Raw genomic sequence first — 26,819 nt, forward strand, 5'->3', positions numbered from 1 at the left:
ACACACACGCACACACGTTTATCCTGTCCTTGCAGATGCCACTTGGAAGTCAGTGAGCTCTTCCACACAAACCTGCAGCCTGGTCAAAACAACAGTGTGATCTGCCTACCGGCAATATGTCTCAAGGCTAATTAGGCCACGTTGTTGCCAGGCAACTGGATTGATCCAGGAACACGGCACACAGTGATGTCCAACTGGACCTGCGTCGGCCTTAAGGGTGCCTGAGCAGAATACTCAGGCACTGGTATATAAGACCATGATGCTCGCCTCAGCCCAAAAAGAAGCTGAGAGAAGGTCGTTCTTACTCAATTATCTCACATTATCTTAGTATAGTGCATGCTCTTTGGGGATGGAAAGCTAGAAAACCGGCCTTAGCTACTTGATCACACATTCGAGACGGTCAAACATCGTTGCAGTTATGTGCAGGGGCATGTCTGGACACTGACCTGTGGACAGCACTCTTCAAGTAACTACTGTTGGAGTAAACTTTCTTAAATGTAATTACAGTTGGAACTCGCTAAAAAATTTGACTGAGAGAGACAGAGTGATGGGAAAAGAGGCTGCTAGTCGGTAACCCCTAAAATCATATGCACAGTGCGTCCCATTTTGCAATATTTCCTTGTTAAAGGTGACAGACCATTCATCAAGGTAGAGCGCCTTTCATCATAAATGAGGCTCTGAATTATTCATTTCCACTACCTTGGGTCTCCTGTCTGAATTTTTTTGGAACTTTTGCTGATGTCTTTTGCCAGCTATTTTGATCAGAGCCTCTTCTTTATCTGAACCGAAATTACTGTCATATTGCTACAATATTGCCAAGGCTTTCTAACACCTCAAACCAACTAGAAGAATGACACAAATGGTAATTTTGTGTGTGGGTCAACAATTGGTCTCTGTGATCTATTCATGGCCACTTATTTCTCTTCACCTTCCATCAAACTCTGTCCATCTTGCTGATAATTACAGTCATTTCCATCTGTGACAGTGCTGAAATACCTGACGCACACACACACACACACACACACACACACACACAGTAGATGCAGGTCATGGTGTGTGTGTGTATGTTTGTTAGTGTGAGTGTGTGTGTGTGTGTGTGTGTGTGTGTGTGTGTGTGTGTGTGTGTGTGTGTGTGTGTGTGTGTGTGTGTGTGTGTGTGTGTGTCCATTTCTACCACCTTCTACCAAGCCCTGTCCATCTTGTTGATAAGTACACCACAGCATTGTCCCTCTGTGGCAGCAGCAACACCTGACACACACACACACACTCACACACAGCATGTGTGTGTGTGTGTGTGTGTGTGTGTGTGTGTGTGTGTGTGTGTGTGTGTGCGTGTCCCTCTCTCATTCCTCATCAGAACCGCTCCAGCTCCAGCCCTGACAATGTGCGGTGCACTGGGGGGGTTGTCCCCAGGTTGACTTGACGTCCCCAGTAGAGACACAGACGCCACTCCCCCTGCGTCCTCTCCGTAATTACCCGGCCCTGATTTGTCCCGTCGGGACACGGCCTGGCTAATTGCACACAAATAATCACATGTTTGTCAAGCCTCCATAATCTACCCTCTGTACGCCAGGAGGGGAGGGCGACAATAGATCGTCTGTCAGCCCCACGCAGGGCCACCACATCCTAGGGTAGCTGAGCTCATTCTGCTGTCTACAGCATGGCATGAGGGAGAGAACTGTGCCAGCGCTCAGTGAAGTCAAGCTGAGGGCAAGACAATGGATGGCAAAACAACGTTTTGATCTATGGATGCCATCAAAACTAGCTCTGCACTTCTCGTCAGCACCTTTCAACAGTGCTGCTGCTGTCACATGACTACTATTATCATGGCTGTTTGGACAGCTTATTGGAGTTTATATGAGGTTTGGTTAACTTTTCGACACGAACATACATTCCAAGACTATCAACATCAGAGGAGCAGAAATGGCTAAATAGGTAATCAGCAGCTACACAGATCATGCAGGATTTTGACAAAAGGTAATATTTACAAACCCTGTGTGTGAAGTCTGTGGGTAGCTTCACTGCTCATTATAATTAATATGTACCAGCTACTCTAATTGTGATGACAGACAGTGAAAGGAGGACATTATCCCTGACTGGTCAGGCACATCAGCATCCCATAGACGGATGTGGGAGCTAATAGAAGTGGGTGGAGAAATGACTCTGGGTTTCCACACGGTCATCACTTCTCATCAGAGTAGAGCAGACCTCCCACAGGATAGATACAACATTCATATCTCACTCGTGCCGCGACTCTAGATCTGGGATGCCATACAGAAACATGGGATACCGTACAGAAAGCACTGATAAGGAAAAACTGCAGGATTTATGTATTTTTGAAAAGGTACAGGTGAAAGCCTAATGCCAAAATGATCACAGTGGAATATAATTATAAGGTGGGAAATATGATGCATCATCATTATCAAAATGTCCATAAACATCTCAATTAATTTTGGAAGTAATGACAATTATATTCTACAGACACCTTGTAATATATCTGAGAAAAACATTTAGGATGTCAAAAATGGCCAATAATGTTACCCATTTACAGATGCAAGGAGTGTTTATTTGCCAGGCTCAACCCTAAGACCAAGCGTAACTCTTTCACAGAAGCCTTGCTAAACAAAAAATACATGAGGAGCAGGCCTCTCTGTACTTCTGACCGCAAACACCACAAAGTTCCTCAACAACTCTGCGATGCACTTTTCTTCCAGTAACTCCCCTCCCCCTCACTATCCCCCCCAGCAGCCTCCATCCTCCATCCTCCATTTGCCCTGACCTCCCTCAGAATGACTGTGGTCCTTGCAGTTCAGCGGTCGAGTCATTAATAATATCAGGCGTCCGTTTCTCAATGCTGATCCGACCGTCTCCACCCTGTCACCCGGCAACAAATTAATTCCACTTATTTATCTCGGGTGCCAAGGCCGGCGTGGCTGGAATAACAGTTTATGGAACAAAAGGAGCAGGAATTATGGATGGTGTGTTTGTTCTGACAGGACCATTTGTTCTTGCTCGCTTTTGGCTGAAGATAAAGTTCATAACAATCACTTTGATAACTAATGCCGTCAATTTTCTCCTCTCTGGCTCCGTGTCTCTGCTCTTCTTTTTTTTCCATCTGCGGTATGTGTGTGTGTGTGTTTTTTTCATTCGCTGTTTTTGTTTACTTAACCAAAAAAGGAGCTGCACTGGAGATCAAGATCAGGCAGTCAACCTCGGCTACATGCTCTCCATATCAAAAGGGACTTGGCGAAACGAGTGAGGCCAATCCAAGCGAGACTGTTCCACCTCACTGGGCCAATGTGGTGAAAAACAACCTTTATGCAAGCAAATGGCTGCCTTTCTTTAACAGCAGCAATCAAAATAACTTGTCAGAAAAAAAAACTATGCTAATATGCAGTGATGGATTGAAGAGAGATTTTTCCATGTTTGTACATCAAGCCAGGGGTTTACTATTTGACCAAACAAACTAGAAAGAGTTTTACACATGTTGAAAAAAAATACTCTCAAATAGTTTCTTTAACTAAAAATCCAATGAATAACATTGTCTAAATGGTGTACAGGTGTCTCAGTGGCTATGTCTGTCCAGAATAGAATTTGTGTGTCTACACGTATAAATATAATGGTTTGTATACTTTCTAGTATAGTATAGTATATATACTCTTTTGATCCCGTGAGGGAAATTTGGTCTCTGCATTTATCCCAATCCGTGAATTAGTGAAACACACACAGCACACAGTGTACACACAGTGAGGTGAAGCACACACTAATCCCGGCGCAGTGAGCTGCCTGCATCAACAGCGGCACTCTGGGAGCAGTGAGGGGTTAGGTGCCTTGCTCAAGGGCACTTCAGCCGTGCCTACTGGTCGGGGTTTGAACCGGCAACCCTCCGGTTACAGGTCCAAAGTGCTAACCAGTAGGCCACGGCTGCCCCAACTAAGATCTTTCTAACAAAAGATCTTAGTGAACCATCTGGGTGTAGAAATTGCTGCGTGTAAATACCAGCAGCTTCCCAGACACTACTGTGGTGGGTATACACTGTTAAATGCTGCTACATTTAAGCCACTGATAAATGTAGCACACCAAGTACATAACTCTTATTTGACTTCTGCTGAATCATGCCCACTCAACAGAAATACACAACACAAGTATTCAGTGAAAAAAGGAAACACAGGTCTCTGTAGTGTGAGAGGGCATAAAAAAATACATCCACATCCAGACAAGAACAAGGCAGTATGTACCTCATTTGATCAAGCTTACCCTTTCTGCATTCATAGATATATTTTCATAAATTGTACTAAGATGTCTCTCAGCTTGTTTGGTTGTATGGTTCACGATTCACAATTCATGGTGAAAGTCCATAGGCTTGGAATGCTTCTTGCAGTGATTCCCTTTTAGAAAGGCTCTGTAACAACGTTTTTGCAGATGTCAAAATTGTAGTGCTTAAGAATTTCCTGTCAAGGAAAAGATTATAACAATTACAGAATGACTATTGCACCGGATGCTGGGGGGGGGGGTGGGGGGGGCAAATGTCCATGAAACCAGAGGCTGCACAAACAACAGATATGCATTTCACCAGCTGGTCTGCAGCAGATGCAATATGTAATCCTTCAGAAAGAAGAGGGAGGAAAGACCAGCTTAACAGTTTAAGCACTAGATTCTGGACTATGGAATTGCAGATCAAACTGGAGAGATTTGTCCAATTGTTTGTTGCATTCAAAATCTCACCAAGATGGCTGTATTACAGAGGCCGGATGTCTGCGCTGACATGCTATTTTTTACCTCCTCTTTTTGAGCAAACTTATTGTTGTTTTCTAGAGCAGTGAGAACTAGATGCTGTCCAGCAATTACCGGTACATTTATTTTTCTTTATTGTTTTTGTTTCATTTGTGTGGGGTAATTAGCCATTTCACAAACCATGCTTTTCACTCAGCTTTGGCAACAACATCTGTGAAAATACATCATATCAAGTCAAAGCAGCTACATAAAAGAAAGGGACCACACATCCTAAATTGACCTTTACAAGTTCCTCATACAATATCCTTTTCCTTTTTATGACTGCCAAATTTCTCTGGGCAGTGGTTCAATATGGGTGCGGATAGCACAGACAAAACCAATTAGTCCAGTGCTCCCCAAACAGTGAATGTCATCACCTCTCATATACTTCTTGTTTCCTTAATGAAAATAGCCACTGAATGGCATGCTATCAACTCTTTTAGGAAGTAAGAGCTAAAAATGAATGAAAACAAACCAAACAATATATATATTTCTAATGTGTAGGCCTAATGTATATATACATAACAGGCACATAACATCTTGGCACCCAGTCTAAATAGGAAATAAGTTGCCACATCCGCATATGGTGGCCCTACGGCTTACCATTATAGCACTGCTAATTACATTTTACCTAGAATATCATTCTTGTACAACAGACGCTTTGAAGTAGCATTTAATTATGTTGTGAACTTGAGTGAGTGGCGATGGGGCTGTCTTGCCATAAGCAAGAGCTCTGGATAACTCTCAAACAAGCATGCAATTTGACAGACCAAAGCAATTTAGCTTGTTAATGTTAATGAACGCCGATTCACTATCGCATTGCAGGAGAGGACAAAGCAAGGGGGAGCTCAGCATCGCACTCATCTGATTGAGACTGAACGCTTCAATTCCATTTCTATTTCCCAGGGCCGTATCTTTCCAGCTAATGGTTTGTTTATGCCATGTAGGAGGCTGTTTTGAGTGGTCCATAATAGTTTTATTGACACCCGACCAATGACCCAGCAGCGGTCCCAGCCTGCCTGCTCTCATCTGAAGCAGATTTTGTTTGTGTGGGGTGTGTATGTGTGTGTGTGTTGAGACGGTCTATAGAAGAGATTTGGTCGATCGTTTTTGACCTTCAACCTGTCATATTCCCCTTCCCGCAAGCTGCGTGAGTCGCACACATCCTCTCCGGAACAGCCCTCGGAGGACCCAATCAAAAACATCTCTGACGCAATGTGGCAAACATGTCTTCAAGGGAAAAAAATCGGCGAATCCCTGGGAGCTTCACTACTTCTATCCACAGGTAAAGAGCTTTCAAACTAGCACATACAGCACCACTCGGTACATGCTACTGGGTGATCATGCACTCCAGAGCCCACGTGGAGCTGCGTGATCAAGTACCGTACGGAGCAGCAAGTGGATTAGAGAAGGCATCTTTATTGCGGCACCGAAGCTCATATTTAGAGCTGGATTGAGTGCCTGCACAGTTCCAAATCCGTTCATGTGAGGGCGAAGGAGAGAGAGCCGTTTGCTACACATTAATAACAGAGACCTCCTCCAGTCCAGCACTCTTCACTCCCTCTGGGGAGGAAGGTAGGCAGTCTTGGGATGGGTTGTTATATTTCACACTTAATGATGTGCAAGGGATCTTGAGCTCCGATCTGCCAAGCTTATTTTACGCCCTGAGATGGCCGCCCAATTACAGCAAACAGCAGCCCAGGCTACACTGCTTTATATTAAATATGTTGTTAGTGGTATGTTCCAGTGCATGGTGGAGGTATACCAGGGGCCCTCAAAACATCATTTCTGCTTTGCTCTGCTTCAGGATGGCAAAACCAAGGGAATCTAAAGGTTGGAATGGTTGGTTACTATAATCCAACATTTTTATTTTTATTTTTTAACTGGGTCATTTCTGCCAAAATAAATCCTCTATTCCCATATTGATGACCTGATTAATTGCCTTCAACTTGAAATGCATCTGCCCATCACCATATTAAGGATAATCTTTTCCTCCATGGTTTTCATAAAACCAGTTTTCGGCTACCCTGCTCTAACATAACCACTACTGATCAAATCACACAGTCCTCCTCAACATCACTTGTCTTTTGTTTTGTTTTGTTTTTCAAATGAATATCTAGTCAGCCTGTCATGTGTCATATGTAACACCATGTATGCATGTCTTTCCATGCCCATATGCAATAGCATTTATACACATGTATTACAAAAATCATCTTTTGAATAATCCCTTTTGGATCAATTTTTCACCTCAAGTGCTAAAAAAGACCGCAGTTCTTTTTAATAAGAGGTGTGAACTTCAAACACACACACACACACACGCTGTGACTGGTGCTGCCTGCACACCTCCTTCCCTGCCTCCCTGAGACGTGGTGCATGGCTGGGGGAGTGGCAGCCGGCGAGTGGCTGGCTGTGTACATGGCGCTGATCAGACTGCCAGCATGCTGCGCTGCAGTGGTGCTGTGCGCCCGCTGACCCTCTCCCTCTGCACAGCCGGACGGCAACACTAATTGGGCTGATGTGAACTTTGACAAAATGCCATAATCATGCTAAAATCATCACAGAATTAGATCAAGGCAGACTCATTTAACATGTATCTTAAACCAGGGAGGAAAAATAAGGAAACTGTAACGCGTACTATGTACAGTATGAGATAGTCATTCTCTGTTTTAAAAAGTGAAATATCCAATTTCTATATTCCAATTTCTCTCTCTTTTTTAAAAAAACTATTATATTGTACAATTGCTAATCTACGTAGGACAATCGCTCATTATTTCAATGTGTGTGTCTAATATTCTGACACAGTACGATCATAATGTTTTAAACCATTCCAGAATAAGTCTCATGAATCATCCATGTTTCTGTGAATTTGGACAAAGGGGTGGTTATGCCAGCATTGTTCAAATCCATTGCATTTATCAACTCCAAACTTAGAGACTTTCACAACCAGCTGTCTGTATTTTGTTTTGTTTTGCATCTAATTATAGCAAGTGCTGTAGTGATAGTAGTGATGGTGGTCGTAGCCTTTCTGTTGCCCTCATTGACGTCACCATTGTTATTTAATGCCATTTAATACTCTGCCAGTGTGGGATTAAAGACAATCACATGGATTACACAGCACTGAACGGCACACAGCCAAAGGCCACTGCACATAGTGGGCAAAAGCAAACCTCTAGATCCAGAGGTGGACAACCAGCTTCAGAAAGTACAAGCCTAGACGTGTAGTCTTTCTAGCTGTGCATTTAACACAGTTGATGTCATTAATTGGCCGATCTACCTGACTGAAGAGTTGTGCTAATTGGGATTAGCTGGTTTAGTGAATGGTTGGAACCAATATGTGGTTGGACTTTCCTTTTCTGAAGCCTAGATCTTGCTGGAACTCTCGAGGGTGGGGAGCTGAAAATGCCCCAGGAGCCTCACCTGCCTAAACAGCGTCATTAGAGAGGAGCCCACCCTTCTGTGGCTCTGCCCATAACCTTCACCTGGGGCGCGGGGGGGCGCGGGGGGGGGGGGGGGGCGACACACACCCCTCTGGAGGCCACCATGGCCTTTGAAGCTCCAGGGAGCCTTTGAAGGAAGCATACAGTATTTACTGTTCAGAGGTAGTTATGCCTTGATATCCTCCTACCAGAGCGTCTGCAAGATTTTTTCGAGGGAGACTGAAGGTATATAAATTAATTTAAACTCCATTTTTTTTTTTTTTATCTCTTTTATGCACATGGACAATAAATTAGAAAAAAAAAAAACCCATCCTGTCCAAAAAGATATCTAACAACAATTATGTAAAAAAAAACACACTCAGACTCGGTCAACTTCAAGGGTAGCCAAATAAGTTACAAACATGGCAAATAAAGAAACGACGTGCACACTATCTGTTGTGCGATCATAATAAGCGAAATAACACAGAGGCCTCCCACCACCACCTGCGTTCATCACAGAGACGGTTAGTGTACTCCTGGGCTATCTGTGGGGAGGCGATTCCATTACCACCACATTACAATTCATCTGGCGACTATTGCAAAAAAATGACATAATGATTGCGCTCTCTCCACTCCCAAACAATGGTACGGTAATAATCTTGCTGCCATCTCATTACAAAACGAGCATTACAAGGGGAATTCTATTACTCTCAAAATAAAACAGATTAGAAACATCTTCATAATAATACCAGCACTGCCATCATCCACTACCACCAACATCTTTGGTCTCCCATGACATTTTTTGCACTCCATGAATTATACATGAAGATAATTCTCTCTTTTGTGTTTATTCCCCACAGTCTTTTAACATATTACATTTTTTTCTCATCTTTACATGTTCTTTCATCTTAATAGGTATTGTGTTTCATTCTGTAGCGTTGAGATGTCTCAGGGCAATTAAGTGGTGTGGCGAGTTTCATTTTCATACAAAGACTTTTAACATTATGCATCCATTAATCAGATCAGCCTGGAAAGTGTGATAAGCACAATGTAAAAAGCTGAAATAGATTTCAGTCTCTTTTCATCTGAGGGTTATATAAGATTGGAGGAGTGGACAGAACTTGTGGTAAAGCTTTCACATCAAAGATGCACTGCATCTACCATCAGTGCATGAAACAATAAACCATGCTGAAATGTTAATTACAAGGAATGACTCATGAATATGTGCACCATCACCTTGGCCCTTCTTGAGCCAACAGGATCCTCAAGTTGCTCACCAACAAATGGGACTACAAAATTAGAGGAAGCTTTCACCCATGCTGTTGTCTTAATCTGGAACAGACAGAGCAGACCACTACATGCTTTACCGCTTCACTGTGATTGTCCTCTAAGGCATCACATAAAACCACAATTCCATGGAGGCCACCTTGTTTTTTTCCCCATACTCTTTTTTCTACTGCAGCCTAGTCTGATTTTACAGCACACAAAGCAGAGAGCTTCAAATCTTTTGTCCTCAAATATTCCCATCGGATACAGGCTACAGTAGATGTGCGGTGAAAACAGGACACTACGTGATTTAGCGTTGTGAAGCTGTGGGCTAAACAGAGCCAATGGACACACCAAAGCTACAGCATGAAACTGCTGTGCAACACTACTCAATATGCATACTTATCATATCGCATTATGCATAGTGTCAATTCACATTAAAGACGCCACACAGTAATTGAGAACCAGAAAGAGATAAGGATATTTCCATGTATTTGAGCACTGAGGAGTATCATAGTCTCTGTTTTGTCCTTTCAGGCTGTATCTGTGTCCTCTGTGGAACTCGGCAGTGGTCCTGTGACTTGACCATGATGGCAGCACTAATAAGAGATTCTGCACCTTCTCCTCACTGCTCTGCCTGACTAACCTGTGACCCTGGCAGGACTAACTCTGAAATCCAATGACCAGGAAATTACGCTTGCTTTATTCTTGCTTTATTCTCTCACTCTCTCTCTTTCTCGCTCTCCCTCTCTTACAAATTTCAGTCAGTAGAGGATACTCTGATAGTGATGCTGGCAATAATACACCACTCAAGCTAACCCCCATAAAAGCAGCAGGACTGCCCCCCCCCCCCCCCCCCCCCCCACGCACACACACACCCCAAGATTAGTGTTTGCGTAAGACATATGGCACTTCTGCTCGCCATCCTACTTATCCACCTTAATGCTCTCCCCTATGCACAATAAAGGTCTGATCTCCATTGATAGCCTGACGTATAACGCAGTCCAGCTGGCAACCTACTACAGTTTCTATCTGCGCTTCCATTGAAAGGTCAGTTTCATTGGGTCTTCCTGTTTGCTGCATGAATGAGTGTGGCAATTTAGCCAGAGTGCAAAATATGTGTCCAGGGGAGTGTCAGGGGAGGCCTCCATGTACTGTCCACCTCAATGTGGTCATTGTGTTGCCTGGGCATCTCTCAAGAACAATCGCAAGAACACAATGTACAGCCTCCACAATAGGGACGAGGTGACAGAAACTGAATACTCAGGTCATAGTCTACGATACCTGCATAAATCCACCATATGTTCCCCCACTGATGTCCTGCCTCCCCCCTCACTTTTCGTTCTTATTGCCATGTGGGTGCTTTGAAATAGTTTGGTGAAAAGCGATGGCTGTGTTGGTGATGCACAGAAGGAAGGTCAAGGTACAGTATACATAAAGGGAAGGCGAAGGAGAAGGTTGGAAGAAAAGAAAAGAGGAAAAACAGGCGAGAGTGTGGAAGACACTGCAAACACACACACACACACACACACAAACAAACACACAAACACACACAGGCAAAAAAGCCTGCACTTCAAAAGTGAAATGGGTTAAAACCATAATCCGCATTTAATTTAAATTCTGATTCATTCTCCTCTCCCTTTGTATTGCGCTCCATCCAAATGGGTAAATATTGTAGAACAAATCTTTTCTCCAGGGCAATCGCTACATGCAGCACCCACTCTGGGATGGCTTGCTTTCTCAGAAACATGGCCACTGTAGAATCTGTGTCAAGTGCATATAACAAATATCGGTAACACTTTATAATAACTACACACAATTCATAATTTATTAAGCCTTTGTTACTTATAAGTTAATGGTTTGTTCATCATTAGTAATTTCTTGTTCATACATAATTTATCATCAGTAAAGCATTTGTTCACACAATTATAAATGGTTTGTTCATAGTAAATAAGCCTATCCAAAAATATGTTTGTAAGTACATGATTTATACTTATAAGTAATGAAACAACCACTTATAATGAATCATTTTCTTTGTTCATCATTTGTAAAGCATTGTCCCTATGTTAATTCTCATAAATAAAGTATTTGTACACACAGTTGTGGTGACATGGTTAAATGTGGATAAATGGTTTGTTCATAAATTTTGCAATAATATTTTGTTGATGAAGTATACACATATTTTATAAACCACTTCCTAATACTATAATTCATGATTAACTCAGGAGTTACAAGGGGTTAGTTAATTATATGTTGTGAGCTTATCTAAAGTGAGGACTTTCTATGCCTTGCAACACATTTTCAAATGAGTTGTAAAGATTACATTTACATTCATTCATTTAGCAGACAAGCGACGTACACATTTCAATTAAATTGAAGGCCATTGACATAACAGTGAGAGCCGGGAATCAAACCCCCAACTTTCCAGGCTACTGTGTGCTAGTCCTGCTCCTTATCCACTACACTACCTTGGCCCAGATAGAAACCCCTACAACTATGCAAGAGTTTCTGTTTTTACTACAGTTTACTACACACTGTTATTAAACATCTGTAAACTATTATTAAATGTGGAACTTTTCGTTTGTAAAGCATAATTCCTACATTAATTCTCATCTGTAACTCCTGTTTACACACAGTTAAAAATGGTTTGTTCATAGTAAACACGCATATCTATATTATATTTTTGAATTGACTGTTGTAATACCACTGGGCAGAGATAGTGTAGTCGATAGGGAGCCGGGTTAACATGCAGTAATCCATAAAGTTGACCCTGGTGTCCACCAATGTGGCCTTGCCCTTAAGGTTTCATTGACATGTGAAAGTCGCTTTGGGTGAAAGTGTTGGCTAAATTAATGAATGCAAGTGTAAACTTTATAACTCATTTGTAAATGTGTTGCAAGGCATAAAACGTCCTGACTTTAGATGAGCTCACAAAATATCATTAACAAACCACTCCTGAGTTAATTATGAATTATAGTATTAGGAAGTGGTTTATAAAATATGTATCCTCACCCTAACTAATCATTAGTGCATGTGTATGTAACAACTGTTAAATAATGGAAATATTACTTAATCAAAAACATATTACTGCATAATTTATTAAGTATTAACAATAATGTATAAACATATTTTAGATATAGGCTTATTTACTATGAACAAACTATTTATAACTGTGTGAACAAATGCTTTACTGATGATAAATTAGAAATTAGTAATGATGAACAAACCATTAACTAATAAGTAACAAAGGCTTAATAAATGATGAATTGTGTGTAGTTATTATAAAGTGTTACCCAAATATTAAATATCAAAAAGAAGAAGAAATAAAACAAATGGTCTGAGGACATATTTGTCAGTGGCAATCCAACAACAACAAAACATGTTTGATCACTACAATTTCTTTAAAAAAAAAAGCAGCATATGGATTTTCCTCTCCTGGCTGATATCTACGATGCCTGTTTTGAGCTCCATGATTCATTATGGGTTTCACCTGAAGGGCACAGATATTAGTCTCTTCCCTGCCATCAGTACAATAAACAGAGCTGCTCTCCGTGTGATTGAGGACACGCAAAGGGCTATTTATAAAGTCTGGATGAAATCTGTCTGTAGCACCCGAGGTTAATGGGACGGCCTTTTCGTAATAAGAGGGGCGGTGGGGTGGTGGTGAGTGCTTAATTGTCCTGTCTGCATTAGCACAACAAGGTGGAGCATCGTTGATGACACTCCTAAACCATGTGCGCCCGTTCGTGTAACAATGTCTATTCAAATCCAAATGCTATTGTGCTCCGTTATGCAATGAATGATTCATATTCTCAAAAAAAGAAATGTACTTAGATTCCACTGAAAAGGGGGAGCCGTAGAAAGTGGAAACAGTGTGTGTGTGTGCGTTGTGGCAGAGAAAGATGAAAGTCTACCTATAAAGAATGGCTAACTCCCACGGGACATGTTGGTCTTGAATGTAATGACTCTCAGCGCGGTCCTCCTGAGACAAATTGCCAGTGACCTCAGTGGATTTGCCAGAGTGCACTCCATTGGAAATGGGCTATTCAATTTCCCACTGGGTGGTGCACCTCTTTCCCAGCATGCATTGGTGCCAGACATTCACTTTTTGGCCTTTATGTCACTCCTGAGAGACACCAATCAAGGAACTGCTATTCTCCACTACTGGGAAATCTCAATTGTTTATCAAACCAGCATTGCTTTGAGTCATTACAAAAGGAGGTTTCCCTATTGTGTTTGGAAATCAAGATGGCAGTTGCAGTTTGTTTGCTTTTTTTATCCATTCTGGTGTGGATAACAGCGCTGCAGTAGCTGCCTTCCATATGGTACAATAGGCAGACAAGACAAGGATGTGACTGTGAATCACTATGAGTCATAGAGAGGGAAAGTGGCTCCTCTGTCTTTCCTTTCTTCTGAAAACAAGCTGCACAAGCGCACGCGCACACACACACACACACACACACACACACACACACACACACACACACACACACACACACACAGTGTACACACACACAAACGCACACACACACACACACACACACACACACACACACACGCACGCACGCACGCACACACACACACACACACACACACACACACACACACACACACACCTCTGTGTACCTTTGGTCACATACTGTACACACAAACACATGCATACAGTACACACACACAAACGCACACAAACACACACACACACACACACCTCTGTATCCTTTTGGTCACATATACACACAAACACATGCATACAAACACATACAAACACACACAAACACACACAGGCGCATACACACACACCTCTCTGTGTCCCTTTGGTTACATACACACAAAAACACACGCGCGCACACACACACACGCACACACGCGCGCACGCACACACACGCACACACACACACACACACACACACACACACACACACACACACACACACACACACACACACACAAACTTTGTCCCTTTGGTCTTTCTCTCTCTCGGTCTCTTCATTTTCCCCTCATATAGATCCCACACAATCATATTCAGGTGAATACATTTTGCTTAAAACCTTAAGATGTGCATGCATATGCATATGACCTGAGAGTGACTTCAAAAACCTTAACTGAAAGAGATGACAGAGCAAAAGTGGAAGACTGCTTCACTTCCTGTTTGAACAGGCTTCCCAGCCAAATCTATATCTCTCATATGATCGATCTATATAGTCCATTGATCATCCTATATCTCTCTCTTTCTCTCTATGTATCTATCTACCTCTTTATTTATTTACTTATTTATATTTGTTTGGATTCCACCATATATTTCAGCAGGACCAAGAAATGGAGTTTTTCATTACAGCAGCCTCTCACCGCCATCGACCCACAATATTGATCCAGGCGAGATCTCCTTCCAGTCCACCTGGGGAGCCAACTGAGCCTATTTCATATTGATCTGGCCCTCTTTATCCCAGTCTTTTACCCCCTCCCCGACGTTTGGGAGAATTTATATGCTTGTCACTGCGACCAACAAATATATTTTAGTAGTGACCATTGATAAACATTAACTCAAAGTTAGTTTGTTGTATTTTTATTCTTGCCTCTTTTGCCAGTAGGGGAGTATGACCCAGTGGTGTAGCTCATCTGTAAACGCTTAAACTCTTGTGAGAATCCTAACAGAGTGTTTTTATCAGCCCACACATTTTTGGCCATCAGACAGGATGGTGTTTAGTCTGAAAGAATATTGATGTTTTTACTGCAATGCTATTTGATGTCACAGAGGACAGAAGCACTGATTGAACTCCCCAAACATAGACTGGTCCACAGAGTAAAGCCAAGAAGAAGAAATAGTACAGTGTGTGATTAAAATATGGGGGGAAAAAGAACTGGCTATCTACAGGTCAGGTTTGTCTCACTTGATCTGCTTTTCTCTCTCACACTTACAGCCTTTTGTTCCTCTTTGTCCTTGTGTATCCTCTCACTCACCACCTCTCCTTATCTCTCTCTTTCTCACTCTCTCTCTCTCTCTTCCCTCTCTCTCTCCCTCTGATCATCTCCAGAGCGTCTGAAGCTATGATAACACCGCGGAGTGGAGAGCCAGGGAATGATAGTCTCAATCTGCTGTGTCAAACACAGCCATGGCACGCCAGCTCCCTCTCAGCACTCTGGGCCTGGCTCCCGAGCCGCTCTCCTAACTCTCACACCTCCATATGCTTGGCACCGCTCCGTCCTCCATGCCAATGCAGCCAAAAGCAGTCAGCTTCAGAGCTGAAGCCACTGTACAATACCTTAAAGTAGGTGTCATGATGCATGACTAAGAAGGATGATTTGGTTTACCTAAGACCAAAGCCAGGGATAGGTCTATTTAGATTTCAGTGTTGGATATGTTTATTTACAGTGGAATTATCTTTTGGTTGAGAAAAAAAAGATATTGACATTTGATATTTACCCCCTTGAAATCTCCCTTCATTTCTCTTATGGATTTTTTAGGTAGCATTGATTTATGTCAATCCCCAATCCCCTCATGCCAAATGTGACTTCATATCAACAACTCTACCCTCTGCTTTGGTCTAAATCACCCTTGAAATATCAAGCTTTCACTTTCACAGATTAGTCATGGACACACTCTCTATTGTAGGTAGTAAAAATGAGGAATCAAAATGGCTGCCACCCTTGGATTTCCTTTAATGAAAGAATAAATCTGGGGATCTCGGAGGCTCTGACAGTCTCTCACGGACGCTGGCGTGCTCTCAGACATATTTAGGAAGACAGAATGTGCCTACTTAAGGGTGGCACAATTGATGATCCGGGGGACATGATGACGCATCCATTATTTCGGTATGCTCAGCTTTACTGAATTTGAGTGCTCTGGGCAGAGACTAAGCAAATTTAATGTGAAAGTGAAGCAAATTAGATAATGTCAGGTTCTCCTCACTATTCATGGCTTTGGATCTTTCTTTTGGAATATACAGCAATTTCATGGACAAAAATAAACAAACAAAACTATCTATACATGTACAGGTCAGGCCTACTGGGCCTGTCATAAACATCCATCTTCCAACCTGATTCCACTGCAGAATTCTCTCTGCTATGGACAGAAAGCATGACTGATGTGATAAGTAAGAAAGTAAGTACTTACACCACAAATGTCAAACCTAAGGTTAGTTCTGACAAGAGTTTCCTATCATCAGGTAGAGCACAAGGCCCAACACAGACTCCCCTTAACATAAAAGGACAAAAAGGATAAAAGACAAACAACAGACCATTGTTTCAAGGGTGTTGCAGGTACTGTCCTGTCACTTTCAAACAACGTATAAGTCATTGCATAAGATTTACTGGTGCTTTGAGAATGAGCAGCAGAAGGAGACAACCCCCACTTGGAACCCCTCAGAAAAGCAGTCTCCAAAAAAGATCACATTGGTAAGTCTTTCAGATCCCAAGCAGCAAGCCTCAAAGGGACAAGTGACTGTCAGATCAGCTCAGGTGCTACCTGTCAGACAACAAACATATGCACATGCCTGACGAACAACATGCTGACACATTGCTCCATACTGTCTCCCCAAACACCAAAATGCCTGGCAGACCGACTCTAAGCACCGCATCCATCACACACACCTGACTGACTACCTGTGACATCTCACCTTATAGATTCTCAAGTGTTGCTTGACATGAAGAACACTTGCCAATTACTGCATGGAGATATGAATGCCAAGTGTTAACTCATTTCCTTCATTGATGTCCAATGCATGAAACATGTTTGTATGCAAAATACCATTTCAGCTGTTTATGTTGAGTTTTAAAAATTAGCCTACTTCCTGTGAGAATTCTAGTTATTTGCATATGAGTGTTTGCATAACTTCATCATTACTCTTCCTCATCCATGACAGGGTTACATCGGGTAGAAGTTATTTGGAATAATTAAACAAGGCTTTCATATACTGCACCTAAATGCTGGAGGAAAGAAACATGGTCGTTGGAAGGAATAAGGGGATTGTAATGCATACTTAAGCAACAGCGAGCTATGCCCTTCACTGACAAGTGTAATCCTCACCGACAAGCAGTTCTGAGCACTATCACTGCCTCGTGCTTTTTCCACAAAGAAAAGTTGGGAGGTTTGTTTTAATCAGTCAAACAGCGTGGACTTATTTCGACAAGCAGAATGAAAGGTTAAAATACTAATCGCCTTGGCCAACAAAAGGGGTCTTAAAGTTTTGGCATTACTAAGTCTCCTGATGACTTCCTCTGAATCCTGTTAAACAGTCGTCAAAAGGTAGGACAAGTTGTCAGAGAAAAGTGAGTTTCTTCTTTTTCATTTAGTTGTTTTTCTGTCCTCGGATGGTCTGATGTCATTTCACCCATTATTAAATACTCTGGGAAGCCAGACTGTCTGAACCGAACTTGAAACAGAACTAAATGACATATTGTTTTCAGTGCTTAGCTATTCACATGTTAGAATAATCAGGGCTATTTAAACAAATAATCTCAACAAATGTCACCAAAAAGAAACAGAGAGAGAGAGACCTACAATGACTGCCAAGGTTATGACATCCTAACAATGCTAATGTAGAAGTGTAAACTTCTAATATTATATTACCAACCAATATTAAAGACTGTAACATGCTGAGTATCTGCAGTAGATATCTAACAACAGCATAGGGCATGAGGTGCATAGGAAACATAAACCTTCAGTAGGTAGAACAAATAACTGTCGGCTGGTATGTAGCCGGTAGTTTACTTAATTCTGTGCTAATTCAAATATAGAGTGAACATGATTTATATATATGTGTTGTTACTGTACAACACACGCATAGTACACCTCTGTGTCTCCTGCACCAGGTGTGACGACTCCATTCATAACCTCCACAACCCTGTCCTTTATGCATCTCAAAATGCCTTTCTGAAACCTTACTCTAATTAAGATTGCAATCAACATCTCATATGTTGTGGAGGTACTATAGAAGCAGACAGAAAACAAGCCATAGCCTCAAACTAGATTCAGATCTAATAAAACGGAACAAAACAGCAATTCCAAGACAGTTTGGCCGGGTGCATAATAATGAGAATAGACACTAACTGGCAAGAATCAGAGCTCTTTCCTCTGCTAAATTGTCATGAACACCAGAGCAACAATCCCAGAGGATTAACCTTACATAATTAAAGAGAGCCCATTTCCATTTTCTTTAGAGCAAAAAAGCAATCAGACTAAAAAGTACACTAATTTAGCAAAAGCATGGTTCCACCTGTGAGCTCCGCTCCATTCACCCTCCAGCCCTCACTTTAAGCTCCACATGGCGCTTCCCGCGATGGCAGCAATTAAATATTGCCGCCATTTGTGTGCCAGTGGTATTATGACTTATCTTTTGTCCCATCCATGAGGACTCGGGATGGAATTGAGTCAGACAGGGATATGAGAGCAGGAATCTATAGGGGGGGGGGGGGGGGGTTACACTTGCAACATCTTTTAATACACAAGGACCCATAGACTTTCCACAGAAGTGCACCTCAGTAAACTAAAGCACTCAAATCTGTGAGGAAATACTGAGGTTTTATGTCTAAAGCCTCTCATAAAACAGGATAAGGATGCCTTTTTCTGCAATGACAAAAATGCATGAGGATGATTTACTGTAAGCACAATTGCAGAGGATTGCTACATCTTTTTAAAGTGGATTGTGACATGAAATTACAAACACCGGGCTGGCAGCACCAGCAAAGATGTGCTACGGTACGAAGAGGTCGACTGAGCCAGAATTAGAAAAGTGTTGCTGTTTGGTGGGCACTGCCAAGTCAGCACATATACCGGCACCCCTTCTGCCCAGCCTTCTGCCAACTCTGCCAGGCTGGGGGAAGGGAGTGAGAGAAGGGGAGCTCACAGGAAGTGAGATGGCATCTGCGGACAGCACACTGTATACTGCTCCTCTCTATATGGGCATACCTGTGGTGGTCCAATGTATCTGTAGAGTAGTCTGGTCCATTATATCTGTAAACTAGCCTGCTGTATACTGTATGCAGACTGAGGGGTGTCTTATGAATGCTATTCAGTGAGTGCACACTGACTTTGTATTTGTATTTGGCCTTTGCCCTTGGCGTCCTTGGAGGTCCGTTCAGATCCACGCCCACAGATTTTCAGAGGGAACAGGAGTAATATTTTGACTGTATTGTCATGCTGGAGATTTTCTACACAAATTAAAAGGCAGAACAATCTGAAATTCAAATGCGCTCACGCCGCCACAGGGAGGCTGTGGATTAGTATCGATTTGTGTGCCAACTTGTTAGATGAGAAAAATGGGAATATGCCATCAAATATCCCCTACATAGATGCAATGAAAAACACATCACAATAAACAAAACACCTCAAAACCAAAATCAGTGCTCTCATGAGCTACAGTAGACTGGATCCAATTCATCGCCAACGTTTCTCTCAGGTTGTGCATAATAGATCAATCCCATATCTTTGTACAACAATTCCAAAATGGCCATATATCTCAAAATACTCTCATTAAATCTAACACTTTAAACTGACCAATAGGACTTCTGGCAGCAGCTCCAAATAGGAAGTAGATGGCACTTACCTTGTACCAGGGCAGAAGATATTTTTACACACATCCACTACCACTAGTACTACTACTACTACTACTACTACTACTACTACTAGTGTGAGATACTCATGACACTAATACTAAATAGTGTGTGTGTGTGTGTGTGTGTGTGTGTGTGTGTGTGTGTGTGTGTGTGTGTGTGTGTGTGTAAACAACTCACATGTTGTCATTTAACATAGAGTAGCTGATGTATCTAGTGGGTTTACATAGTCCACTACATTTGATGAAGGAAAAAAAAAACATGTAAGTGTATGTAAATGGGCTTACCTGAACAGTATGGTATGCATTGTCATTCAACACATTTCTATTGCACCTTTCTTACCTGGAATTGAAGGTTGCCATTTGCTGATTCCATACCACATGATACACAATCTACACAGCACACAGGAGCTAAGCTCAGCAAAAACAGCAGCGGTACACAGTGGAAACACTTGAATTTCTCTTTGGGTGAGTTTATACATTGTTGGTCAATTAACATTTTCAAATACTTTTTGTTTTTGTTATAATGGCCAGGGATTCAAGTTTTCCAATATCATTATACTGTAAGCATAAATAAGCAAGAACATTTGACTCCAAACCTTGATGTGACTTTAAGGTGCATTTCAGATTTCCTATCTTGTATATGCACATTCAATTTTATGCACATATATGTTGTAAATAGTATAATGTATAAGGACAATACAAGTCCATGAAGGGCTCTACTTCCAACAACAAGCTACGTAGGATGTTCTAGGCCACAGGAGAAGAGTCAAATGGTGACGTTCCGACAACCACTTACCCTTAGCATGGGGGTAGCAGTCTGGAGAAGGCAAGAGATGCTCATCACCGACCGAGAGAGGTTTTCACCTTCTTCCACGCCCGGTCAGAAAAAAAAATGGTTACCAGCTGTACCGGCAGCACCAACGCACAGGTATGTTTGTCGACCAATAACCAAAGGCCCCACGTGTGAATGTCATTTGTGATACACATGCACCAAGCAAGGAATGGGAGGGTTCACTCCAGCCGTATGGACCCAATAAAAAAGCAGCACCTACCTTTCCACTGCACAGCACAAACATTGTGTATACACACCCAACAACCAGACACTGGAGTGACGCGATACCCACACACATGTGCACAAAGCCCAGACATGGCGAGCATCACATTGCACTGCATTGCATTCATGTCAACAATGTGCAAGAGGTGAGAGGTCCACCAAATGATAGAAAGAAGAATGTTTAGTACCTCTTTGTTTACCTACAGAGTTGGATGAAATGAATCCATGGTGAGAGCAGATTCCAGACACAAAAAAACAGGGGAAACAAAGGGAGAGGGGGTTGGGGGTGGAAGAAAAACACTAATAAGACATGGTCATGAGAGGCCGGAGGGATGGTCAGCATGGTGTTGGTATGAAGAGAGGAAACGTCATGAGTTGGAGTGGGGAAGGGGGGGGGGGGGGGGGGGGCTGTCTAGGTATCTATCTAGGTGGCAGAAAACAGTGGTGACAGGAATGAGAGTGTGTTGGGAGGGGTGTCCCTCCCTAGCTAGATGCTAAGTCACTCTCCTTTGCTTTGAGATGAGGCAATGGTGGTGCGTATATGGCCAGGGGCGAGAGGAATGTCAATCAAGCTTACTGGTGCATTCCTGACAGGCATCATAGCAGTCAGAGAAAAGAAAGAAAGAAAGAAAAAAAGGTGCAGTGCCTTCTGCTACTGTATCATTTTGTTATTTCATTTCAGCCATGCTCTACAAACAAAATGTGCTCTGCCACTGTTTCAAACTAATACTATCAAAAGAACCACTGAATAATGGAACCATACCAACAGAAGAAAACATCAAGCAAGGCATTAAAGCTCTAAGCCTGAAAAAGAAACTAGAATGGGGACCACTGAAAATAATAAAAAGAAATGCATAAATTAATACCACACCATCCATTTGCCAAAGAGCAATGCAAATCATTAAATAAACATCAAGAAAACATGAAATAAAATAATGTATGAACACCCTGAACTACAGCTCTAAACCTGATTGGCATAGCGGCAAAAAAAAAAAAAAAGTGAGAAGCAGCTCAAGTTTGTAACAGACAGAGGAGGAGGAGGAGGAGGGAGGAGAAAGGACAATGGAGCCAAGAGTGGAAAAGGAGCAGAACCCATACCTTGGTCGCCCATCATCAGGTGCGCAAGACCTTAAAGGAAAACAAGAGCACAGTCAGCAAAGAACAGGGGATCATGGGAAGGATCTGTCACACTTATAGCACAGGGATCTCACTTGATGCCTGTGACACATCAGACAGGAGAGAGTGGGACGGAGAGGTAGGGAGGGATGAGGGGGGGGGGGGGGGGACTCTTAGACAAGGGTTGTCCAATGAGCAATTTGTTTTGCTGTCTCTATTTGCAACCTTTTGGTTGCATTGTCTCATTGGTCACACTTACGAGAGAGAGATAGAGAAAAAATTAGTTATAAGTTCTCTGTTGTTGAAATCATCAGGAAGGCCCCATAGCACCCAACCCGATTGCCCACATATCCCCTTATAGTGCCAGTCTACATGTTCAGAACTTACTCTGGAAAGATAAAGAAGCCATCATGCAACACTGATTTGAAATTCATATTTAATTAGTTATAGGTTTAGAGTAAGTGCAAATGTGTGGTAGGGTCTGATCATTTTCCCCTCCTCAAAGCAATAATATAGCATTGCATTGCGTTAACATTATATCAGCCTGAAGAGTCCGTCGAAGAAGCAGCTTGCCAACACCAGTCTGTTGGCAGTACATCCTCAGCACTCATTAGCATTTTCAAAGATTACATTACCAAAACGCCATGGACAGAATGATTATTTAAAAGATATCCGTCTTTGCTTTTATGCTGCCAAGCTGGCATAATCAACACCTAGTGATTTTGTCAATGACCCAATATATGCCAAAGCAACATCTACTCTACGCCCTCAAATAGGATGACCTTATATCTTATATAGCACTGATTGCAGTTCCCAAGTAGAGTTTTGAAAAGCACTTTGATTTACCTTAGATCATAACCATCACTTACCCACCTTAAGCTGGGCCAGCCAAAGAACTCTTAATCACTTTTATGGCTTCAATTCCTGACAAACTGTTTAAGCTGTCTTTTTAATTAAGTATTTCTATTTTGATAAATACAACAATGAATGCAAATATTTCAAATCGAGGATGAGCACATATTTACACTTACTGTATTAATCAACTCCAGATGCACCACTTAACATTTATTCTAGAGAGAGTTGTGGATAGGCAGAAAGAATCCTCCCAAAGGCTAATGGCACAGGAACACATACAGTAATATTACTTACCTTGTTGTGAGGAGCAAAAGCACAAATGCACCACCTCCACAATACCCCCACTGACACTATTTAAACCACCGCTAAAACCAGAAGAAACAAGTGATACCCACCTTCACCATAGTTGTCTTCTGGAGGCACATACAGGCAAGAAGAGAGAGAGGAAGACGTTGGTTAAGCAGCATGCATATCGATACTGGCCTTTGCATGACGTAACCATGCAAGGCGTCAAACATCACATGCAACTATTACCTCCACAACAGGAGAGAGTTGTGAAGTTATGACGGCTCTATTGGTACAGTGGTGTCCGACTCAATTAATTGTGTAGTACTTGTTATGTCACATTGGAAGATTAATTTTTTAAGTGTGACATAAAAAAGGTGTTGGTCTCTAAGGTGATGCTCAAGTACTGTAATTGATTTAATTGTGGGGATTTAACACTAACTTGGGGTTCAAATAGTGAACTATAGTATGACAACTGTCTATTTTATGAATGAATTCCAGACACTGAATAGGGTTATTATGTCAGTGTATGAGGTTTGCTTGGTGATTCTACAAGCTAAAGCATATACCCAGTGCCGTTGATTGCCAACAAGGACTCTTATCTGAAAATATTCAATAACTTTAATGGAAATGTGTTTCCATGAACAACACTATATGTTTATTCATTTTTTCTACGATTGCACAACAATTTTAAGTTAGTTAATTACATTATCACAACTAATGCCCAATGCCTCTGTTGTTTATGTCTCTGTTAGTCCGTCCAATAAGGTATATGATGTGTAGGAACAATACAGGCTTTAACTTCAGCGACAGTTACTATGCATAGGTATCGGTGTTTATTTCTCCAGCAGTGATGTGTACTTCTCATTAAAGTGATATAAAAATGCTTTTTACTTTATTCAAATAAATGTGTGACTTAAATCATGTTTTTTTTATTCAACTGACATCATGCATAAGAGACAGAACACAATATTATGTGAGCGCGTTACAGAGCATGCATAAGAGACACAACACAAGAAGGGAAAAAAATGAGAAAAAAATACGCACAAAACAACTTTTCTAAGACAGAACAGATGGTGAGTCAGTAAATGCAATCAACAGTTATATGAGGCTGCATACATTTTATCATCAGCTAAATAACAGATTTGATTAAATGCTAGACTTGTGCATTGGAAATGATGGGTGAGATCTAAGTATTTGGCTCTACCGTAAGATTAATATATTTAATAAATTCCTATGCATTATAAATGCAGAACTATCAACGGTCCTGGAGAAAAGTCATGGTTAATGCAAATGTCTCTTAGTCCGGAGGGATAGAGTATGCATATCTTTATCCTATGCCATGGTTTAATCCCATCATCAATAAATAAAATAGTAAAGATTGGCTGCTGAATATGTTTATACTGTAAAATATAAAGACTATGACCAGGCTTGTGCAAAATTCCAGAATTGAATTGAAACTGGCTCTTAAATTCCATTGAAATTCTTGAATTTCTCTTGCATTTCAATTGAGGTAGCAAACAGGAAGCAGAATTGCAATTCGAATTGTGCACAACCCTGACTATGAAACCTGTTGGCAACTTTAATTCCTTAATATCATCTTTCATCTATATCATCTTTCCAGTTGTGTGTCTTCAGTCCCTAATGCCTAAGAACAGTGACACAGAATGACAGACGTTCACCTCCCCCCATCTCTGCCAGGGGTCCATCCCCAGGTCACATGGGACAGATGGCCAGACAGCCTGCTGCCCATCAAGAAAAAGCAGGCTCCTACCTCTTGAGTTTGCTTTGGCCCCCACGCACGGTTATGACCCAAAACTTACCAGTTGGCGTTGGCTCACCTTTCCAAAACTCACACCATGCACCAAAAATCAAACGTATGGAAGCAGCGTTTTGTGAACAAAATACATGTTAGGCAAGTGAATTCATTCATGGGCTCCAATTGGATTCAGATATAAATTAGATATAAATGGGATCCTGTTGTGTGTGTGTGTGTGTGTGTGTGTGTGTGTGTGTGTGTGTGTGTGTGTGTGTGTGGATGTGTGTGTTGTGGTACTGTGATTTAATAAGATCCTCAGGAGGGATACGTTCACACAAACCTCGCTGATTTGCAGCAGAAGTAGCAGTGAGACTGAGGAAATTGGACACTTTGTTCACAAAAGGAGGGTTTGGAGAAATGAATGGGCTGCCACTCAAAGAGCACTCTGAGATGGCAGGAGACCACAGCCAGCAATGTGATCGCAATGAGAGGAACATTAAATGAGAGAAATTAAATAAGAAGAAAGCCTTTTTGCAGACACAGTGTATAAATCTTAGGTATAGCATAATGCTCATATGTGTAAGAGGCATGAAAGGGCTGTTAACCATCTATTTTTAGTTATAATGTATTACAGTAAACAAAACACCCATAAAGCAGGCAACATCTAAGTGTCATAGCCTAATCCTGGGAAAACTTACAATGTAGAATATCTTATTAAGTGATTATGCTCTATATTATTATACTGAGTTATATTGTAAACATGTCCTTAAGCATCAAGAGTGCTTGTGCATAATGAAGATGAAAATAGAGATAGCAGATGTTTTGAGAGGACTTTCAGTCTTTTAGTCTTTTTATTAAGAGCAGCAATATCAGTAATATATGGTTGTTGGCATTCTGATAATGGATTCACTAGAACTACAGGGAAAATATGTGATCATCACTGAAATCCCAAGCATTATTGAAACTAATGCAGAGGCTCTATTTGCTCATATACAAAGAGGGCCTATTAACATAAGCTTTTTAAAGTAGAATTGGTCTGATTTGACATCATAATTGAAATCTTATGTTCACATAAGCTGAACTTTATAATATACAAATGTAAGATACACATAGCTATCCCCCCCAAAACATAACTATTAGGATGTAACAGGCCTACCATGTTGTAAAATGGAGAGACTATCTTTTCAAAAAGCATCTCAAATCATCAGTATAAGCCATCAGGATGGCCTTGTGCCATCAGAAAGAACCCCTGTTGGCCCTACTATTTAGCAGTCTATTCAAAGGATCATGTGTCCTTCAAGGCATCCAAACCCAACTTTGTATGGACGGGACTGTGACATTCTGCTCTTCTTCATTAACCACTCTTTGAACAGCCACTGCAGCATGCAGCAGCACCTCCATTCAGGCCTCTTCCAATGTGTCCCTGTACTGAATGCACCAGCGTGACAATCCTTGATGCTGCTGGAATTTTTTTCTGGCCTTTCAGTGATGCCGTATTGAGGAGCGCAACCCCTGGTTTCAACGTTCTACTGGCTTCGCTCATGAATAGCTAAGAATATTGGCCCAATTTAACAGAGTCAGCCCAGAAAAATTACACTGACCTGTTAATAGTCTCGCCTCCATACAACCGCCACTTTGATAAGTTGCACCAAGTGTGGTTTATGGGGAATGCTCGCAATCCTTGCATACATTTTCAAGCAGCAATTTAATCATAATTAAATGGGCGTCACATCTTAATGGCTATA

The 26,819-nt window shown here is 41.6% G+C and overlaps 1 protein-coding gene across 1 annotated transcript in view; it reads right to left on the reverse strand.

The window, feature by feature from the left end:
- LOC121685278 (neurexin-1a-like) overlaps positions 1-26,819 on the reverse strand; it is a 278,292-nt gene that overhangs the window by 234,541 nt on the left and 16,932 nt on the right. Inside the window, 3 exon segments of the mRNA XM_042065720.1 lie at positions 21,248-21,259; positions 22,158-22,187; positions 23,426-23,443. Coding sequence (XP_041921654.1) covers positions 21,248-21,259; positions 22,158-22,187; positions 23,426-23,443 — 60 coding nt within the window.

Source organism: Alosa sapidissima, chromosome 16 (genome assembly GCF_018492685.1).
Source record: "Alosa sapidissima isolate fAloSap1 chromosome 16, fAloSap1.pri, whole genome shotgun sequence".
Classification (NCBI taxonomy): Eukaryota; Metazoa; Chordata; class Actinopteri; order Clupeiformes; family Clupeidae; genus Alosa; species Alosa sapidissima.